Consider the following 21348-nt stretch of genomic DNA (forward strand, 5'->3'; position numbering starts at 1 on the left):
GAGTCATGGCTAGTGGGAAGTTCTTAGGTCACTCAAAGGACACACTGATGTCCTGGAGAGAGTTACTGAGAGAGCTGGTTGTGACCGTAGCCTGACTGCGTCTCCTTCCAGCTTCCTCTATCAACATGTGATCTCTTTTTCTTGCTGGCACCCTGCCATTTGCCATGGAGGCCTTGCCTCAGCCGGCACTGTGCTGTTCTTACTTCGTCTCCTCAAAAAATGTGAGATAAATAGTTTTCCTTAATTAAATTAACATGGCTGAGGTATTTTGTTATAGCAATGAAAGAAATAAAAGAGGACTAATTACCCACTAAGGTCAGTAGCATCTGCTCTGCTGGCTGAATTCACTTGGACTCTATTGGTTCAATATGACTCTATTGATCCCACTTCGTATTTTCTTGAAGCACTCATCCCTTAACTCTGCCTCTCCCACACCTGTCTGGCTCACCTTCCACCTCCACTGGCCCTTCTGGTTACCTGGATATGCTTTTCTTTCTTGCTTTGCTCATCTAAATGCGATGTCAGTTTTGTCCTTTGTACTAGGAAACTGATGAATTAAAAAAATGGCCGGGCGGTGGTGGCGCACACCTTTAATCCCAGCACTCGGGAGGCAGAGCCAGGCGGATCTCTGTGAGTTCGAGGCCAGCCTGGGCTACCAAGTGAGCTCCAGGAAAGGCGCAAAGCTACACAGAGAAACCCTGTCTCGAAAAACCAAAAAAAAAAAAAAAAAAAAAAATGTCCCCATCCTTCTAATGAAACATTTTCAACTCTCCTCACTCATCTGAGACTGGTTATTAGTTCCCCATTTTCCATCTCGATACTAAGCATGTCTTGTAGGACATGCTTTCTGAGAGTTGCTTAGTAATTTATAAGATGCCCAAGTCAAGTCCAATGGATCAAAAAGTACATAGATAAAGTCACTTTATGGTGACAGAGTGAATTCTGAATATAATGTTCATTGCTGAGTCTATCAGTGCAGGTGTGCAATCCCAGTTCCTTGAAGGCTGAGGTGGGAAGATGGCAAGTTCAAGGGCAGCTTGAGGAACTTAGTGAGACCTTGTCTTAAAATGAAAAGTATAGGCCAGAGGTATAGCTGAGCAGTAGAGTGATTGCCTAGTATGTGCAAGACCATAGGCTCAATCTTTGGCAAGCAAACAAACAAACAAACAAATAAATAAAAATCACGTCTCCCAGGCAAGTAGGACAATATTAGATTTCTTCTATACAAACTGTTTTAGGGTTTCTATTGCTGCAATGAAACACCATGACCAAAAGCAACTTGGGGAGGAAAGGGTTTATTTAGCTTACACTTCTACATCACTGTTCATCATCAGAGGAAGATAGTACAGGAACTCAAACAGGGCAGTGACCTGGAGGCAGGAGCTGATGGCAAAGGCCATGAAGGAATGCTAATTACCAGCTTGCTCCCCAGGATTGCTCAGCCTGCTTTCTTATAGAACCCAAGAAGACCAGCCAAGGGATGACACCACCCACAATGGTCTGGGCCCTCCCCCATCAGTCACTAATTAAGAAAATGCCCTACAGGCTTGCCTACAGACTGATCTAAGGGAGGCATTGTCTTAATTGAGGCTCCCTCATCTCAGATGGCTTTAGCTGTGTCAAGCTGACATAAAACTATCTAGTATACAAATCAAGAAAACCAAATCCTTACAATAAAACTCAGAATAACATTATCAAATAAATTATTTATTACTGAATAGTCATAGGCATTTTAATAAAATAGCATAGCACATTTAATTATTTAAAATGAGCAAAAGCATCATCTCACATCTACTTGTTGCAGTAGCAAGACCCTAAATATTCCAAGTTGTATTTTAAAACAAGAATTGTAACATCATGAGAAAGTTTCTAACATAAATGAAATGTCTATCTTGCTCACTTGATTGTGTCTGAGAAATCTGCCAGATCTTTAACTGCTCAGGTAGGGAAGTAAAGGGAAGGCACACCTCTTATTTGCCCCCTTTTCTCTTACCCTCTTCCTTAAGTTTCTCTCCTGCCCCAAGGCTTCCTCCCTTAGCTCCCAGTACTTGCAGGGTCATATATGCATCAAGGTCTGCCCTGATTGTTCTTCTAGAGTCTTGGTACATTTTTAACATTTCTGATTTGATTCCTGCCCAATCCCATTATCTGTATGTAATGGCCAAACTCCTAAAAAATAGTGTGGCCTAGTGAGGAACCACCTGCCAAGGAATGCTTTTAGTGGTCCAAATTCTTAATTCCCTTTGAGCTGGTGGCATAGAGAACTGTCACTCGGGCGGTGGTGGTACACGCCTTTAATCCCAGCACTTGGGAGGCAGAGACAGGTGGATCTCTGTGAATTCGAGGCCAGCTTGGTCTACAGAGTGAGTTCCAGGACAGGCTCCAAAGCTACACAGAGAAACCCTGTCTCGAAAAACGTAAAAAAAAAAAAAAAAAAAAAAAAAAAGAAAAAAGAAAAAAGAAAAAAAAAGGAATTTATTTTGGGGATTTAGCTCAGTGGTTCGACCCTCAGCTTAAAAAAAAAAAAAAAAAAGAAAAGGAAAGGAAAAAGAAAAAGAGAACTGTCACTCAGACCATCATCTGGTATCACATCTGGAAATGTGTTAGGAACACAGAACTCCTGGGTTTTTCAAAACACAGTCAGAATGTACACTTTAACAAGCTTTCCCATAATTCATGTGCACAGAAGTGCTCAAGAAGCACTGGTGTGACCTGTCATTTATTTGATCATCGTCGCTGACTCACAGGTGATACATAAGCGATTTTTGCTTTTGAAGCAGGTAGTTCAGACTAGCTTTGAACTGAAAATCCTCTTGCCTCAGCCTGAGTGCACGTAATATATATATATATATATATATATATATATATATATATATATATATATAATCTCTCTCTCTCTCTCTCTCTCTCTCTCTCTCTCTCTCTCCATCTATATCTATATCTGTGCCACTACACCTGGCTATCTACATATGGTTGTAAGTTTGGGAAAGTTATTTGGTTTTCTCTTGGCCAGCTGTCATGGGAGAGGTGACAATGTAACTATAGGCAACTGAGGTTTTGTAGCCATTCAATTTAGACACAGTTCCAACTGCAGTAGGAGTAGGCCTTCAATACTGCAGACAGCTCTCCAGCACCCATGTGTGGTGTGAACTACAATGGGCAGTTCACCTGGTCACTTGTGAGCCTTTAGACTTCCTTGGGTTTTGATACTGGCTCTATTCCTACAAGCTTTTGGAATTGGATAGTTAATTGCTCTTCTGGGAGTTTAGTTTTCTTGTTTGTAAGATGGGTGAGAACAAGTGTCTAAGAAAGTTTGTTTCAAAAAATTATGTAGCACAATACCACATAGGCAGATATTTAGTTAGTTCCTTTCCCTTTCAACACTTTGATGGAAGTTAATTTTGAAAAAAAAATAAAAAAACTTGAAAAAGGAAAATACTTCGTTAGTTTTGAACCAAGTGTGATTTTAATGCCATTGTGGGGAAATTAAAACTCCCTCTTTGGGTTCTTAGTTTTGTTCACAAAAGAACTTAAAATAGTCAGTAGGAACTCCAGGAAAATTTTAGCAGTGTTAGCATCAGCCTTTCTCAGGGGCTGGTCTCTTGGCCAAGTGATTGACAGGCCCAGATGAATGAACTCTTAAGGGAGGAGGCAATAAATAGTATGAATTTTTCTGTTCTTTGGAGAAGATCAGGATGCCCTGTTTCCACCCAGGGCCAGACATATATTCCATTCTTTTGACCATGAAGAAATACCAAAGCTGACAAATTAGTTGTGATAATAGTAGGGATGGAATAAAGGTGCTGGCTCTGACCCTGGAATCCTCATACCATCCCAGTGGCTGGTGGAACCTAGGAGGTAAACTGTAGCTTGGCTCCTACCCCTTCAGTTGGGATGGGACCACACAGCTGCTGCCAGTCCAATCTGGGACCCGAGTGTCTGTTGGGCTTTAAGAAGCCATTCTTCAAGGAGCCAGTCTCCCCAGCTCTTTGGTTAACCCAATTCTGTTTAGTTATTTATTTGTTCATTTATTTATTTACTTTTTGTTTTTCCCACACAGGGCTTCTCTGTGTAGTCCTGACTGTCGTGGAACTCACTGTGTAGACTAGGCTGGCCTGGAACTGAGACAGATCTTCCTGCCTCTGCCTCAGGAGTGCTGGGGTCAAAGGCATGCGTCACCTCTCTGGCCTGTTTAGCTTTCTTTTGCTGGGCTTATTACCTGGTTGACTCCCTGCCCTGAGCCTTAGGTTGCCTTCTTTCTGTGGCTGGATTGTGTTCCTCTGTGCATATGCTTTTCTAAATGAGGCTTAGGTGGACCTCGGATGCAAAGCTGGCTAAAGGCTTGCATAGCTGTTGCCTGAATGGTTGTATCTGCTTTCCTTGTTCTCCGAAAGTTTACTTGATTTTTAGGTGTAGTGGCTTTTCGGAGTCGACTGTTTCCTTTCATCATATTTGGCTATAGTAATAATAATCTTTTGTCTTCTATGTCATGCTAAAATTGAATCTGCATCCAATTAAGATTGTCTTTTGGTTTCTCTTGAAGATTTTACTTGACTCCACTTACTTCTTCAAGATGCCCATTATAGTATCATGAACATTTAAACCATATTTGAGTCAAAGATCAGGCAATACTCAACAATTTTCTGATACTTTCAAGACGCCACAGTGGACAACGGAGGAGTTGTGGAAGAGAACAGCAGTGAGTGGCTCTGTGGGATGGAGATAGGGATCCCTGAAATTCGTGTCAATCTGGCTAGGCGCTCCTTCCCTATCTATGAGGGCAAACGATGATTAGTTCTAGCACAGCTGGACTACTTGTTTATTCTAAAGGGGCGAAGTCCAGGAAATGGGAGCCCCTTTCATCACTATCCCAGTTTCTGCCATCTTAGGGGACAAGTGTGTTCTTATATTCATACTTGCATTTTAATTGTGAAGAATCTTATGTCTTTAATGTTTTTATTTTATTTCCTCTAAGCTAAAACTGCCCATGCTTTGGCTAGAATTCGTGCACCAATCACAAACTTCTATAAAACATGGTCTTGTTCTCTGGGCATAAGGACTGAAAGAGCTGGGAACATAGTTTGTTGGTAGAGCATGCCTACCATGTATGTGTAAAGGCCCTAAATTCAATCCCTAATCAATCTCTTCAGGGTTAGCCAGGGTGGCGGAAACCACCAAATACACAATTGCTTATTTTACAGTTTTCTGCACCAAAAGGGAAGGAGACCCATAAAACATGCATCAGTGATACCCTCGATAACGATTTCCCAGGGGGAAAGACAAGCTGTCAGCGGGGAGATTTCTCACCTACAGTCCTTTCTGCTGATATTTGTCAAGGCAGACATCTCTTCATCGGCACCCTGCCCAGACCCAGGTGTCTGTGCCTGCCCGAGCGCTCTAAGCAACCAGAGCAGACGTTTCCCGATGGCCAGACACTCCCGACCTTAAACTGCCCTCGCCTGACGTTTCGGGCCGCCGGCTCAGGGCAGGTGAGTCCCGCGCCCGCCGCGCACGGCGCCTGCGGGAGGAGCGGGCGGATCCGAGGGCGGCGGCTGCGGGCTCGGCCCAGCCGCAGTCACAGCGTCCCCGGCCGCCCGCTCCCAGAGCCCCGGCCGGCTCCCAGCCCTGCCGAGCGGAGGCAGGCAGCGCACCGGCGAGATGCGGGGCGGGGGGCAGGGCGCGGGGTAGGTGACTTTCTCCCGCCTCCGTTGCCCGGCCCAGGGGAGCAATGACATCACGTGGCCTTCTCCACGCACCGACACAAAGAGCCGCTGCCAGAGGCCTCGGCCAGGGAGGCCGGCGGCCGCCGCTGCCTCTCAGGGCTCCGGGGCCCCGCCAGCCCGGCCCTCCGCTCGCTGCCCGCGTCCTCCTGCCGCCACCGTCGCCCGCGCCCCCCGCGCCCCGCTGAGCCCGATCGCCCGCCCGGGCGCTGGCTCCTTCCCATGCGGGCTGCGAGGGCCCTGGGAGGGGCGCCCGGAGCCAGCCGCGCAGCATGCACTGGGGAGTTGGCTTTGCCTCGTCCAGGCCGTGCGTGGTGGACCTGAGCTGGAACCAGAGCATCTCCTTCTTCGGCTGGTGGGCCGGGTCCGAGGAGCCCTTCTCCTTTTATGGGGACATCATCGCTTTCCCTTTGCAGGATTACGGTGGGATCATGGCAGGGCTGGGCTCGGATCCCTGGTGGAAGAAAACCCTTTATTTGACCGGGGGAGCTTTGCTGGCCGCGGCTGCGTATCTGCTCCACGAACTCCTGGTCATTAGGTGAGCCGCAGAGAGGGTCCCCACACGCGGGAGCCTACAGGGGCACCTGGCCCGGGAAGGGCTGGCACGAAGGAGGGTCCGGGGCCAGCCCCTCCATCCTGCCGCCCAAAGGTCCAAGCGTCCTCTCTCATCTTCTCTCTAAGGGTTTCATGGTCACCTGGCCACTTGTGAGGGGCCATTTAGAGTTGATGGGAGAATTAAATTGGGAGGGGAAAGCATTTGCCTCCTAGCATTTCGATGCTAAAAGCAAAGTGCTGTGAGTCACTAGTGTTATGGACCCAAACAATCTGTTAAAGCCCATAGGAAGATTCTAACTGCAGCAATAGAATGAAGCTCTGTAGAAACAGGAAGGTACACTTTTATAAACGCCTAATTGGTTTATGGGTAATAATGCTGGAATATTAAGTATTAACCTCATCTTTACTTAAAAGGTTAGTTCTCCCTTACTCCTCTCTAAATGTCAACATCATTAAGAGGCTGCAGTTGCAGAAGCCTGGAACCCCCTGTCGCTGTTAAAGATGCTCGGCTAAGTGTCGCCCTGTTCAGTTTTGATGCAGCCTTAACCTGCTTACTGATTATCCGGTATGGAACTGTGAGCACCTTCAGGTTTAAATGCCATTGTTGTGTGATCAGTGGGAGCTCCGAGGGAGCACTAGCACATGGGGTACTTGACATAACAGGGAGTCTCCCTGTGCTGTAAACAGTTTCATGGCTGCCTGCCGCAGAATGTGTACAGGGCTGACTTGAGAATTACAATAAATGGAGGCCCCTGCTGTTGATACGACTAGTCCCATAGGGCTTTAGTGGAGTACGTGATACCACAGTGTACCGAGACAGTTTTTGGTTAACTGATATGTCTGTTAATGGTTAAAATTCCCATGCATTTGGGGCCCCAGTCACTGGAGATCATTGGAGGCAGACTAGTGTTCAGTAGTTCAGCATTTCCCTTCTGCCCAGTATTTTCTGAAGGGACAAGGATGTGTTAACAGCACATTTTTCAAGGGTTTGGTGAATAGAATATAGTGAGTGAATAAAGGTGCTTAGTTCCAGAGGTTATAAAGTCGCTGGTGACCTCCCAAGGCCTTGCAGAACTCCAGGAGGACACTGTAGAAGCCCCACAGTGTTTACAGTTTGTTGGTTCTGAGAGGGTAAGAAATCAGCTAGGGCTAAGAAAATGTGTTGGCTTTCATATTATTTAGCCATATTGGAAGACTGAGAAGTATGTTTTAAGTTTGCTGCATCTTATTTAGTTCATTGCCTTGAATCTACTTGAACCAAATACAGAAGTTTTAAAGTGAAATATCTCCAGGATTACTCCCCATCTGTGCCTGTGTTAGAACTTAGATTTCAGGTCAGGTTTCAGTCCATACAAAGAACTCCCACACACCTCTGCAGCGTTTTAAACAGTAGCTCATTGTTTCTCGGTTGTATTTCAACCCGAAGCCTGTGAAGACTGTCCCTGCACCAGGTGGCTTCCCAGCATTTTTCCAGTTTGTGGAGAGTGAAGGCTTCATCTGGCCGAATCCAAAATGTGGCTTAGATGACCTTGCAGAAATAACGGGGCCTTGGAAGCTCACTTTGGAATAGACCACGCCCTGGAAGCTCTGGATCTTGGACACTATTAAAGCCCTCTGCCCACGCTAGGTCTTTCCCCATTATGGTGACCACAAGCCTCGGCTCTGGACTTACTTGGATCAAGACGTTTTAAGACCCATGTTCGTTTACTTTTGCTTCTTGATGAATGAATTGATAAACTTTATTATAATACAAGCACAAAGAAGGCTGCCAAAGTTTCGGGAACTTAGCGGGACTCTGTGTGTGTGATTGCAAGTATCTTTAACAACTACCACTACAGAGGAGAAGGAGGCTAAGTTACCTGCCCAAGATCACGCAGAAGCAGGAGTAAGACCGAGGCTCCAATGTGGAGCCTGGCTGCTTGTGAGAAGATGCTTGCTTTGTGGTAGAGAAAGGATGAGAAAGGAGCAGAATGGGGGCGTTTCCTAGGAAGACAGGCCTATGGTCAAGATGCAGCTTTCTTCCAGCTTCCAAGAGTAGAGCGATAAGGAGCAGACAGGAGCATTAAGACAGGCTTCAGAAGGTACAAGTCAGGGGAACTTCCACTTCCAGTGAAATCTGAGCTTCCACTGTCTGTACAGTTTAGGCAGAAGAACAAATCAAAATATGAAATGTGTGGGAGGAAAATAGAGCACAACATGGCCCCCACTGTCTGAGTTCATTGGCAACTGTCAGCTCTTCCCCACCCTACCTGGACTTCCTGTTGCCCAGATTAACCTTAATCTATGGTTTTGTCTCATGAGAAAATGAAGTTGTCAGATCATTTAAGAAGTCTAATTAATGAGTATAACCAATGCAGGTGTTTTTAGGGTGAAGCATGGGTGCTTCTCTGGGGGATATTATTTTTGCTATTTGTATTTTCTCTATTGTTATATTTTTAAATAATTATTGTCTTAACCCTTTGTTTTCCCCCAAGTGGAGAATGGCCTGGCATCTATATTAAATCCATTCAAGCATCTGGAAATTTGTTTGTAAACGGAATGGCTAAATAATGACTTCATTCCCCAGAGCTCATTTGAGCTTTAGGTACTCCAGCCGAAGGGTCCCTATCTGATATCCATGATTGACTCATTGCCTGTTACGGAGGCGTGATCATTTGTGATGTCCTTAGAGCAGGGGCTGGACCTTGTTAGTTCCTATTAGGTGAGCCATCTGGCCTCTGCAGGTGTTCTCTCTTCAAATCTCATTCTAAGGCCATTTTAGGAAATAAACCACACAGGAAGGTCCTGACCCTAAACTAGGGGAAAGGCTCTGACAAGTAGAAGGATGCCTGTCGGGCCAGACTATCTGGGTTCAAATTGGATTCTGTGCTTAGCCAGTCATCCACCTTGGATGCTAATAAATTCTCAAGTAGTATTATCTATAGAGTAGAAATAATAACAGTAGCCTTCCTTATCCAATTGATTTAATATGTTAACATATGGGAACTACTTAGGACCGTTTGTTATATGGGCATTCAGTAAGATTAGCCATCACTAGCTAGCTGAGTCAGAGTGACTGTGTTAATAAAAACTAATCAAGGAATTGTCAAATTTTCTTTTCTTTGGACTCTTGAGATCTAGAGTTATTTCAAACTTTATATATATATATATATATATATATATATATATATATATATATATTTATTTTTTTTTCATTTTTGCTGGGGGTTGAACCCAGTGCTTCACCCATGGAAGCTGAGTAGCCCACCACAGGACTGGATCTTCACCTCACTCCACTTTTGGCATTTTAGTTTTTTGAGACATGGTCTAGCTGAGTTGTCTAGGCCAGCCTTGAACTTGCAGTTTTCTTGCCTATGCCTTCTGAATGGCTGGGATCTGCCACCAGTCTTGGTCTGACACACTTGATCTGAAAGTGATGTTCCTTGGGCAAGTTACACTCTGACTTTCCTGTCTACTGTAAAATGTTAGTGTGGTGTCCCAAAGTTAAACTCTAACAATGTCCACTGTAGATTGCTGTTATCAGAATTAAGTAGGTTAATATGGGCAGTGTTTATAAAGTCATTGGCACATGTTGACACCTGAGCAGCATCTATTTTGACTATGAGGGTCCTAAGTGGACCTTTAGAATTTGGTTCTTCTGGCCAGTAGGGCAGAGGATTTCATATTTATCTCCTTTTAGTTCTTAAATTTTTGCCTTGCTAATTTACATGAAAATGCCACTTTGTGATGTGAATTATTTTACTGGGCAAAGTCAGCTGCGAATTGTAGAATTTGTGTTGTCTGCTGACAGTCAAAATGAGTCCTGGATTTTAATACCTGACCTCCCACACATTTCCCAGAAAGGAAAACCTTTGTTTCATAGTAAATATTTTAATTTTTTGGCTTGTAATTCCAGAATGAGTCATTCTGAGTTCTTTAAATTGCCTAGGCCCTTGGTTAGCAAACCTCAAGAGAACTTGTTTTATGAAGTGGAAATGCTGAAGCTAGTGAGCATCGCATGGTGTAGGTGACAAGCCATTCCCGCTTGGCCAGAAGTAGGTGTAGAATTAAACTGGAATTTGGAGAGGGAAGTAGAAGCTTATGGAGGGTCAAGCCTTGAGAATGGAGTTTATCTAACTGGGAAAAACTAGGCAGACAAAAAGATGGAAATTGTAATAGGTTTCTGAGGAGTTTATGAGCCAGATTGGGTGAACTGGGAAGATTTTGTAAGTGAACAAGAGCATATCTTGTTGTGTAAGAATAAATTCTTCTACACGTCAATGCTTAATAGCCTACTAAATGTTTACAGATATTGTTTTATTTAATCCTTGTGATTATCAATATAAAAAAAAGCCTGAATGTTTAGTATCAGATTCCCTGTAGATGTGCATCATGCCACAGCAGACTCATTCGGTTATCTCCTCACCTTATTGAGAAGGGTCTGTTTCCATGTTTTGGGTAAGGCAGGCATAGAGGCACCGTTCAGGCTCTGCAATGTGACTATGTCTCTACCCAGGATTCTCTGTCGTCCAGGCAGGCCGTAAATGAGTGATCCATTTCAGCCTCCTGAGAGCTAGGATTAAAGGCCTGAAGTACCATGCTCACCTTCTAGTATTTGCATCCCTGAAATATATGTCATTTATCTACTTCATAGGGTTGTTTTGAAGATTAAATGAGATAATACCCATGAAATGAGCATGGTGGAACACATAGTAAGCACAAAATACCTGTTCCAACACTACTCCTCTTGCCCATAGGCTGCATGTTGATTTGTAGTTACTTCCCAGAGCCACTGGATTATAGTCACTTCAGAGTTTGTAAGGTCCACCTGTATGTCCGCTCCACTTCCATTCTCTAAACACTGGATGAGGTAAGACCTGTCGCACACACTTCCGCTTGTGCACAGAAGCCTACAACCCTACAGGGTCCTCTTGAGGCCCCAAGGCAACAGAAAACTAACATGCAGACTGTTCTTCATTTCTGTTTTGGTTTTGACAGGAAACAGCAAGAGCTTGACTCCAAGGATGCTATTATTTTACATCAGTTTGCAAGACCTAACAATGGAGTCCCCAGCTTATCTCCTTTCTGTTTGAAAATGGAAACATACTTAAGAATGGCTGACCTACCTTATCAGGTACTTGTTTGCAAATATGTTTTATTTTTTATGGTCTCAATATCACATAGAGGAGGGTGTAGTTAATGTCATAAATGGATGTCAGAGTAGAAGGGTCTGAAGGTTAGACCCCAGTCTCTAGTAAGAGAGAGATACTTGGATTCCAGGGTGTATTGAATTCTTTTTACATCAGTTTTAATGAAGGAATCATAGTATTTCTCTTAATGGGTCCTTTGGTTGGAGGTTTGGAGAGGCATCCAGGGCAGCTGGTGAGAAATGTGAGTGTGCTACTGCCTGGTGGGACTTCTCTTTTAGGTTTTTCACTCATCATTTTGTCCTCTACGAATGTGGGGTTAGAGGGCACAGTAGGAATTGGGCACATTTTTGAAAAAAATAGATTGGCAGTACCAGGGATTGAAGCTAGCATCTCATGTTCTACCACTTAGCTATAGCTCTGATCTTTGAATATATTTTTGAATTTTTCCATGTTCTGCACAAGTGACTTTCAAGGAAATACCTGTACATTTCCGCATCAAAGACGCAAAGGATGTTGGAGAGATGCTCAGTGGTTAAGAGATCTGTGACTCCTGTAGAGGATCCTGGTTTGGTTCCCAGTCCTTACATGGTGGTTCTTGATCATATGTAACTCTAGTTATATGGGATCCCATGTCCTCTTCTGACCTCAGGCATCAAGGCAAGCATGTGGTACACAGATATACTTGAAGGCAAAAGACTGACACATAAAGTAAATAAATCTAAAAATACTTACAAGAAGCAATTCAAGAAAAAAGGAAAAAGAAACACACATACCCATATATACATGCATACACATACATATACACTTATGTGTAATAAGTGATTTGCAAGTATTTTCACACCATGAGAAAAGGAAATAAGCCAAAATCTTAATTATAAGTAATTACTGAAGTTTAGAACATGGGTTATTTTAATATACATATGTATATATATGAATTTACAGATTTTTTTCCTAAAGATAGAAATAAGCATTATTCCATAAAAAAGAATTAACAAAAGTATGTATTTGAAGGTATCCAGTTTTCCCTCAGCGATGCTCAAGTTAGCTAACGCATTTGCTATGTTTTTTGTTATTGTTGCCACTTCTCTATGTAGCTTTAAGTTTTTCCCTTATGTTTTCCTTTTTTTAACAAGTTCTAACTGTAGGGAGAGTTTTCAAAGCTTTGTGTCTATGTTTGTTTTTGATATTATGGTCAGAGAAAATCATCTCTGTGACACCAATTCCTTCAGTTTACTGAGACTTTATTCAATTGTGTGGTTATTATTTTTTTTTAAGATAGTAGAAAAGAATTAAGTAAATCTTATCAGTGTGGAGCAGCTTATTTGTTTACTTGCTTGAAAATATCTGGTGTGTTATTGAGAGCTGCATTTTGCTCTTTTAAAATGGTTTGCTTGTTAGTTTCTGAAAAGGGTAAAGCATTCAAGTCTTCATTGATTGGTCCTCTTTTTGCTGCTCTGTTAGCGCTTTAATACTACTTATATATTTGAAGTTATATTTTTAGGTACACATGCTACAAATGATCACATTTAAAAATGTTTTAGTTTTCTAAGTCCACTACCCCTCTAGTTCTTTTTATAAACTTTTTCAATATGAGTTCTTATGTGTCTTTTGTCTCTTTAACAATTATTAAAGCTGACATAAAAAGCAATGGACTTCATTATAGCATTTTTTCTTTTATTAAACATAATTGTACCTTTTAAATCTTTAGCGTTAACAAGACAAACACACATGATCGTAAATGACATTTCTTAGAATAGTAAACAAATTTTTACAACATAGAAATGTTTACTGAAAAAATTACTCCTTTGCATTTTTATGAATCTATTTTATTTCTAGCTTATTAGGTAAATGCTATATTCTCATATTTGTTTTTACACTCAATATTTCATTTTGGCTGATGTCTGAAATCGATGAAGAAAATCTGACCCCATGAAGATGCAAAGTTTAGAAACAGGGAGGCTGGTTTGGTTTTTGCTGTTGTTTTAGTTAGTAGTTTGTTTGGTTGTGAGTGGAACATTTTCTTACACTTGTGTCGTTACTCTCTGTCTAATTTAGCCCTGTGCTCCACTGCTCCCCTACTCTCTTGATGGTCCAGTTCTTCACCCCAAATAGTCTCCTTCTTTAGTGTTCATATGAATCCCATCACCCTCTCTGTCTCCAACATTTTGTTGCAGATTTCTTCCCATCTCATGGTCCTCTTTCTAGTCTCATGGCACACACAGGTGCATGCATATGTAAAAATTTAAATCTAGGTTTTTGCATATGAAAGAAAATGTGAACTTGTTCTTTCTGAGTCTGGTGTGTTTCACTTACCGCAGTGATCTCCAGTTCACTCCATTTTCCAGTAACTGACAGAATTTCATTCTTCTTTATGGCTGAGTAAAACTCCACTGTGTACATAGAATGTATTTTCTTTATCCATTCCCATATTTTCAGACATTTAGGCTAGTTTCTTAAGTTGGCTGTTGGGAATAGTGCTGCATTAAACAAAACATGTGAATGTTGACTGGGTTTCCTTCAGTTATATATCCAGAAGTGGTAGAGCTGGTTTATATGGTAGCTTTTTTGAGGAACCTTCATTCTACATATTGGCTGCACCAATTTATATCTACACCAACAGTGCCTAAGTGTTGTTCTTTCTCTGTATTTTTATCAGCATTTGTTGTCAATTGTTTTCTTGGAGAGAGCCACTCTGACTGGAGAGAGATGGACTGTGTGCTTTTTTTAAATTCTGGGGAAACTAATGATCAATAGTCTTAAAATATTCCCTTTAATCATGTTCCCTGCCTGTTTCCTGTTGTCTGGATCTCTGCTTTATTTCCCAGTCTCTGTGCTGTCCTGTCAGTCTCTGCTTCCATGTGGAACTTTCCTCCTGTGGAGCTTCCATTGCAGTGCAGGATTCCATTTTTGCAACCATTTTTTAAACATTTTTAATTGTGTGTGCCTGTGTGTCTGGGGGTATGCCCATGTGCTTACGGGTGCTTGTCGAGGCCACAGGTGATCCTTTAAAGTTGGAGTTACAGGTAGTTGTGATCTGCCTGGTGTGAGTGGTGGGAATCACACTTGGGGTCTCTGGAATAGCAGTATGCCCTTAACTGTTGAGCCGTCTCTCCAGCCCCTCACTGTGTTTCTCCTCTGTAGTGTTCTTTCTTTTTTACATGGTTTCCCTGTGTTGCCTTGGTTGGCCTTTCCTCTTGCCTCTACCTCACACGTGCAGGTGTGTGTTACCATTCCTGGCCAACTGTTGACTACAGTTGACTTTTATCTTTTCTTAGAAGTGTATCTCCTTAGTCAGTTTTCCCAATTTCTCCCTTTATCTGTGGGAGGATATTTGTTATGCTAACTAAAAGCATCTGGTCTGTCCCAGCATTTCTGTTTCATGTTGCCTGTATTCAGCTTGCTACATTTCTCTTGTGGTGGTTGTACCTCTCAGAGGTCTAGTGTTTGTTTTAGATCTCCTATCAGGGATGCTGGCTCCCCTGCCCAGGAATTTGTACTGGGCAAGGGCTAAAGCCCCCTGCATGGTCCTCACCCTTCACTTCCGATGTTCTATTCCAGTGCTCATCCTGTCTTCCCATCTCTTTGGCTTGATTTTCTCTCACCTATGGACAACTTAAATGAATAGTATAATGAACACCCCCAGTCCTTACCCACGGGTTCACTTATGGTAATTATTTGGCCTCCTTTGCTTTAGCTCTCTTTTTATAGTCTTTTGGAACATGTTTTTGATACATCATTTGAAAGTACTGTGCAAAAATTACGACACTTCACTTAAAATGCATTAACATGCATATTTCCCAGATAAAGACAGTTTTTCTACAAAACTACAGTATACATTAGATACATGGACTTTTCCCAATCTGTTATAGTTTTCAAAAGGTAGTCAAATTATTTCAAATGTAGCCAATGGAAGGTATCTGGTGGTAGTTATTTCTGGAGTGCAGTGAGTATTCACCTCCTTACATATTGGATAGCAATTGAGCTGAAGATTCAGTGGGCAGTAGAGCAAGTCAGAAACCTAAGACTAGGAAATCTCTCTTAGACTTTGAAATCCTTCATCTCAAAATGATGATAATGGCAGTATCTTACTTAGATATAATCATATCTAAGAAAATTATATTTGTCTCTAAAATGTTTTCTCCTGCTTTTTAGCTGTAAATCAAAATTTGATTATGAAAACATACTCGAGTTAATCATTTTCAGAATGATCTCTAATTTTCATTTCTGTAGTTTTTTGTTCATTTTGTTTTTTGAAACAGGGTCTCACTAAGTAACCCTGCCTGTCCTGGAATACACTATGTAGACCAGGCTGGCCTCGAAATCACAGAGAACTCCCTGCTTCTGCCTCCCTATTATTGGTGTTAAAGGCATGCACCACTATGTCCAGATATTTCCAAAGTAGAATGGGAGTCACACAAACATGTACCATGAGAGAACATAGTCTAGGGACAGATATGGGAACAGTTCTTCTTTAGGGGAGAGGAATGTACACTGTTTAGTGGAAGCCAAAGGAAGGGCAGATAATGGTTTCACCCTGGATAAGTAGTTCATTTGGAACAAAACTGTTTAGGAGAGCAGGGTATTGCAGAGGATGGGGAGAGGGATTCCTATAAAAGTAGCGACTGTTCTGAGTGGTCTAGTTGGGCGTGGAAGTTGAAGCAGGAACCAGAAAAGACTGATAACCAGTGAGGCTGGCAGGTGGCAGCTACTGGCTGGTGTGAGTGTAGTTCACCACTGGAATTTGTTTCTTGTGAGAGGAGGGTGCTGGGGTCAACCAAGGGCCAATGTATGGGAGACAAGTGATCTACCACTGAGTTACAACCTCAGCTCTTGAATTTTGTTTTGTTTGTTTTCATGCTTTCATGTGGTGTGGTGTGCATGTGCATGCATGTTGGGATGTGTGTGTGTGTGCCAGTGCAAGGGTGTGTATTTGGAGGTCCAAGGTTGGTAATGAGAATCTTCCTTGGTTGCTCTTCCACTTTATTCACTGAGGCAGGGTCTCTCTAGCTGATTTGTCTCAGCTCACCCACCAGCTTGCTTTGGGATCCTGTCTCCAAGGCTGGAATTACAGATGAGCTATCATGTCTACCTAGCATTTACATAGGCTCTGGGAATCTGAACTCTGACCTTGATTACATAGTAAGCACTTTAAGTTGTTTTATTTTATTTTTTGAGACAAGGTCTTAATATGTAGCCCAGACTGACCTTGAACTCAACTGTGTTGTCCAACCTGGCCCTAGACTTAAAGTGATCCTCCTGCCTCAGCCTCCTGAGTTCAGGAATACAAGCATATGCTACCATGTGTAATTGCAACTCAGTGATTCTGAGGAAGAATATTTGCCCTCATTTGCACTGTAAAGAGTTTCTTCTGATGGCATCATTGAAGCTAGATTACATCTGAAGAGATGAGTCTGAAAGGGATCTGTTGGGAGGATACGAGTGCAGCAAGGGAAATCGAGAGCAAAGGCAGTGTTGTATGGTGATTGTACACCTCTAGAATACAAATTACATGAATGTCAGGTGCCCTAGTAACTTCCAGAGAGGTGTGTAATGAGTCTTTTTATGTCCTGCCAGCCAACTCCCAAGTAATGACACAGAGACCTGTATTAATTATGAAAGCTCAGTCTTTAGCTTAGGCTTGTCTCAACTAGCTCTGATAACTTTAATTAACCCATTTATATTAATCTATATTCTGCCACACAGTGTTACCTCTCTTCCATCTTGTATTTCCTATTTCTTCCAAGTCTGGCTGTCGACTCTGCCTTTCTTCTTCCCAGAGTCCTCCCTGTTCCCCGAAGTCCTGTCTAACCTCTTCCTGCCTAGCTATTGGCTATTCAGCTCTTTATTAAACCAATCAGAAGGTGCCTTGGCAAAGACACATCTTCACAGTGTAAAGAAATATTCTGCAACAGATCTGTTTCCACTGTCCATTCCTGGGGGGACAAACACACACCTTTGTGTCTAGCATTTACATGAGTATACTACTAGAGGGGAACTAGAGGACATTCCATTTTCTACATTGGGCATAGACAATCTGTATTTAGTTACCACTTTTTCAGGCTAGGCCCACTTTCATTTGATAATAAACAATGAGATAAAGTATCAGGACTCTACGAACAGAGATCACTCTACCAAAGATAGTGATAAGTGGCATTTAGCTAGTTCACACTTTGCTTTGAGCCTTCTGAAAAGGTGAGAACACCTACCAATTTGAGAATTTCAGGACCCTGAAGCTCAATCCAAGCTTATATGTACAAATGGATGCCTGCCCACCGAGTTTTCGAGTACCAGTTTTCTCAGAGGGGCTAACATTTGCCAATATCTAACAGTATTTGCATTATCTATTTGTACAAAGTATGAGGAAGAGTTTGTGACAATCAGATTAATTGAGATCATGTAGTCTGTAAGACAGTGGATACAATCAACCTGAAGTTTAAATGACTATATTTATTGAGAAATCTGATTGAAGACATGAAATTCTCCAGAATCCCCTCCATTCATGTGGTCTAGGTCTTCACTTTTTATACATTTTTACTTTTATACATTTACTGTAATTTTAATAATAAACTGTGTGACTTGATCTGGCCACTCTTCATTTCTGGATCATAATATTCTGAGACACCGTAAGCTTCTAACATGCTTATAGATCGAAATAGAGCTTGTCTGGACAGATATGGGTACCACTCCAGGACTAGAAGTTAAAGGTCTGGGCTGAAAACCAGGAACCTGCTGAATTTCCTTTAGGAGACACAGCAGTTGAGCCTGTTGTGTGTTCTTTTTAAATCTCAGTATGATAATTTAGAGGACCGCTCGCTCTCAGTGTAGTGACAATATGCATTATTCAGATGCAGCATATTGGATTTCAAGTGAGTTCTTTGGATACTACATTGGTACAAGCTTCTTTGTGGTTTATTTTCACCTTTCTTTCTATTGTGGATAGTTTGCACATTTATAGCTAGTCTTGTTCATTTTGAACCCACCCCTTCCTTCTCCCACTCCTTGCCTCAGAGTCTCCTTCCTTCCCTAATCCAGATAGAATTTGAGTCCATGTAGAACCTATGAGAATAAATTAATACTTCAATGTTCAGTAAAAGGCTATCCTTCTCCCCTTCTAGAGTAATGATCTTAAAGAGTTAAGATGCTGAGTTCATTTGAGTAAATAATATGGACACAAGCACTGATGGGTTGCAATGTTTGTTTCTGCTAATAAGTGAAATTTATATACACATTGCTTTTCTCTTTTTAAAAAATGCTATTTAGAACTATTTTGGTGGAAAGCTCTCTGCTCAGGGGAAAATGCCTTGGATTGAATATAATAATGAAAAAGTGTCTGGCACAGAGTTCATAATCGACTTTCTGGAAGAGAAGCTTGGAGTGAACTTGAACAAAAACCTTGGCCCTCATGAAAGAGCTGTCTCAAGAGCTGTGACCAAGATGGTGGAAGAGCACTTTTACTGGTGAGTCCCTGGTGTGTGCCCCCGTACCTCCCCTAGCTAGCCTAAATCCTCTTGAACTTTCTGACATTCATCTTCTTAAATTTTTTTTTGTTAACTTTTACTCACCTGTCTCAAAGATTTTTTTTTTATCAGAAATAACTTTGACTTAGGGTCAAAGTTCTGTCTGTTGTCTCCAAGTATCTTAGACCAGGACTCCACAGGCATTCTCTAGAGTCTATCTTTCACAGCCTCAACCACTCAACTCTGCCAATAAGCCTAGATATTTTTAAGCAGACTGCATTCCAGTAAAACTATCATGTGCATAGAAACTTGGATTTCATTTATAATAACACAATCTTCCTTTTATGTTTTCCCAACCACATACACACGCAAAACCTTCACAGCCTGCATGCTGCAATTTGTTGGATTTTATGTGAGGGAGGCATTTCAATTTGTGGGGCTCATTAGTACAAACTTGTAAATGAAAATGCATCAGATGCTAGACAATGGTGGTGCACGCCTTTAATACCAGCACTCAAGAAGCAGAGGCAGGTGAATCTCTGAGTTTGAGACCAGCCTGGTCTACAGAATGAGTTTCAGAACAGCCAGTGCTTCACAAAGAAACTCTATCTAAAAAGAAGAAAAGAGAAGAAAAAAAGAAAAGAAAAGAAAAAAAGAAAAGAAAAGAAAGTGCATTAGACACTGAAAGAATGCATGGAGGGCTAAGTAGAGATTTGATTCCTCAGTGGAATCAATTACACATTTGTGAGATTATGTCACCTTTCCTTAGGTAGCATTCTGCCCTGATTGCTGCATTTGTAGTTCATGGTTCCTAAGTTTGGAGCATCATACAAGTTTGAAGCATCACACACGTTTGAAGCATCTCACAAGTTTTGAGCATCACACAAGTTTGAAGCCTCACACAAGTTTGGAGCATGACACAATTGGGTTGACCAGTTGCTCTGTTTTGCTTCAGTGACCCCACGCTGCTTCAGCACCATGCGAGTTAATTACATTTGGCTAGTCTTGCTTTGCAAGCCTATTTGTCTTGTAGGTTTTTCCCTCTTACATTTATTTTCTGGCACTTATGCCCTCTTCTCTATCCTCCTAGAGATGGCAGGCAGTCTCTTCCAAATATTTGCAGACTTTACTTTGTCCTAAATACTTAATTAAGCATCTTTAATCCCACTTTATTAGTATTGCTATTTCTTGGTTAGATGTTGGCTCAGGCCATTGCCTCATGGGACTGACTATGGGATTCTTTCTCACTGGCTTACTGTTTCATCCATTTGCCCTCTTTATGAGTAAGAAACTGTGTGTTCCTGTTTCCGAGATTTTAAATGATCCTCTATTTCTTCTCTTCCCATGTTTGATTTTTTTTTTTTACTTTGTTTATCCTGGGGCCGACCAGCATTCCACATCCTCTCCCTACCTCACTATAAAGATGAAGGAGAGCTGACCAAGGAAGTGCCTTGTGGGAGAGTGTAAACATATCATTGAGTGTTTTCAGGAGCCTGGGTCCTTCCCATGTAATGCTGATGGAGATGCCAGGTTTCTGCTTTGTCATAGTGAGCATTAAGATGCATGACTGTCCAGCTTGCTTGGCTTCTGGGAAAGACTTGTGGAAAGGATTCCATCTCATTTGTTTGCCAGGTTTTAGACCCAGCAGTAGAAGAGGGAAATAAAGAACCTGCCCTGGGCCTGACCCTCAAATTACCTTTTGACAGTGTTCTACAATTTTTATTACTACTTTATTCCCTGGTAGAAGCTCACAGACACCATGTTTCTGCACTTCTCTTCACTAGCCCTCAGCTAATATGGGAGGTAGGGCAAGCTGTGGATGTGAGCGAGACGAAGCAGGAGGAAGACCATTAACTTCCAAGAGCTTACTTTACTTGGGTGGTACATAGTCTCCCTAAAAGCTAATATTGTTTCTCTAACTCACTTTCTATTAGAAAAATGGGGAGGGCATTTTGAGATACAACATACATTCATCTCTAGTAGCACAAGGAAAACCAACCTTTGTCCTGTTTCTTTTCCTCACCCCCTCCCCTCCTGCAGAGACTCCCCATACCCACTAGGGAGCTTTATATCCCCACTTTCACAAGAATGTCTATGGCAATGAGTCCCTGGACTGACTCTTCCCTTGGACTTTTCTCCTGCCCTGCCCTTCCCATCCCAGAGAGCAGAATGGAAGCCATCCCCTGCACAGGAACTGACCTCAATGTATGGTAGTTTTCTGTGAAATTCTCTTACATGTTAACAAGCACTGAGCTCCCAGGTTATGATTGTACTTACAGAGGTGGGAAGAGAGAGTCAGGAAACTCTCGGTGCTTGGCTCAGTTATTTGATGACCTGAGGTTTTTTTTTTAAGATATATTTTATTTTGGCTTGAAACTTTGAAAATGCTCTGGTACAATTTTTTATTAGGCAGAGGTGATGGAAAGCTGGCATTATTATGTAACACAACATAATATTGAAGCTCTGTTTTAGGTCTATTCAGATAAG

General features: G+C 42.0%; 1 protein-coding gene across 1 annotated transcript in view; it reads left to right on the forward strand.

Annotated features, from left to right (window-relative positions):
- Positions 1–5881: 5881 nt before the first annotated feature.
- Positions 5882–21348, forward strand: part of Faxc (failed axon connections homolog, metaxin like GST domain containing) — a 67837-nt gene continuing 52370 nt past the window's right edge. The window contains exons 1-3 of the mRNA XM_006979254.4: positions 5882–6258; positions 11253–11388; positions 18665–18861. Coding sequence (XP_006979316.1) covers positions 5993–6258; positions 11253–11388; positions 18665–18861 — 599 coding nt within the window. The 5' untranslated portion in view covers positions 5882–5992. The remainder of the gene's footprint in view (positions 6259–11252; positions 11389–18664; positions 18862–21348) is intronic.

This window comes from Peromyscus maniculatus, chromosome 2 (genome assembly GCF_049852395.1).
Source record: "Peromyscus maniculatus bairdii isolate BWxNUB_F1_BW_parent chromosome 2, HU_Pman_BW_mat_3.1, whole genome shotgun sequence".
NCBI classification, from domain to species: Eukaryota; Metazoa; Chordata; class Mammalia; order Rodentia; family Cricetidae; genus Peromyscus; species Peromyscus maniculatus.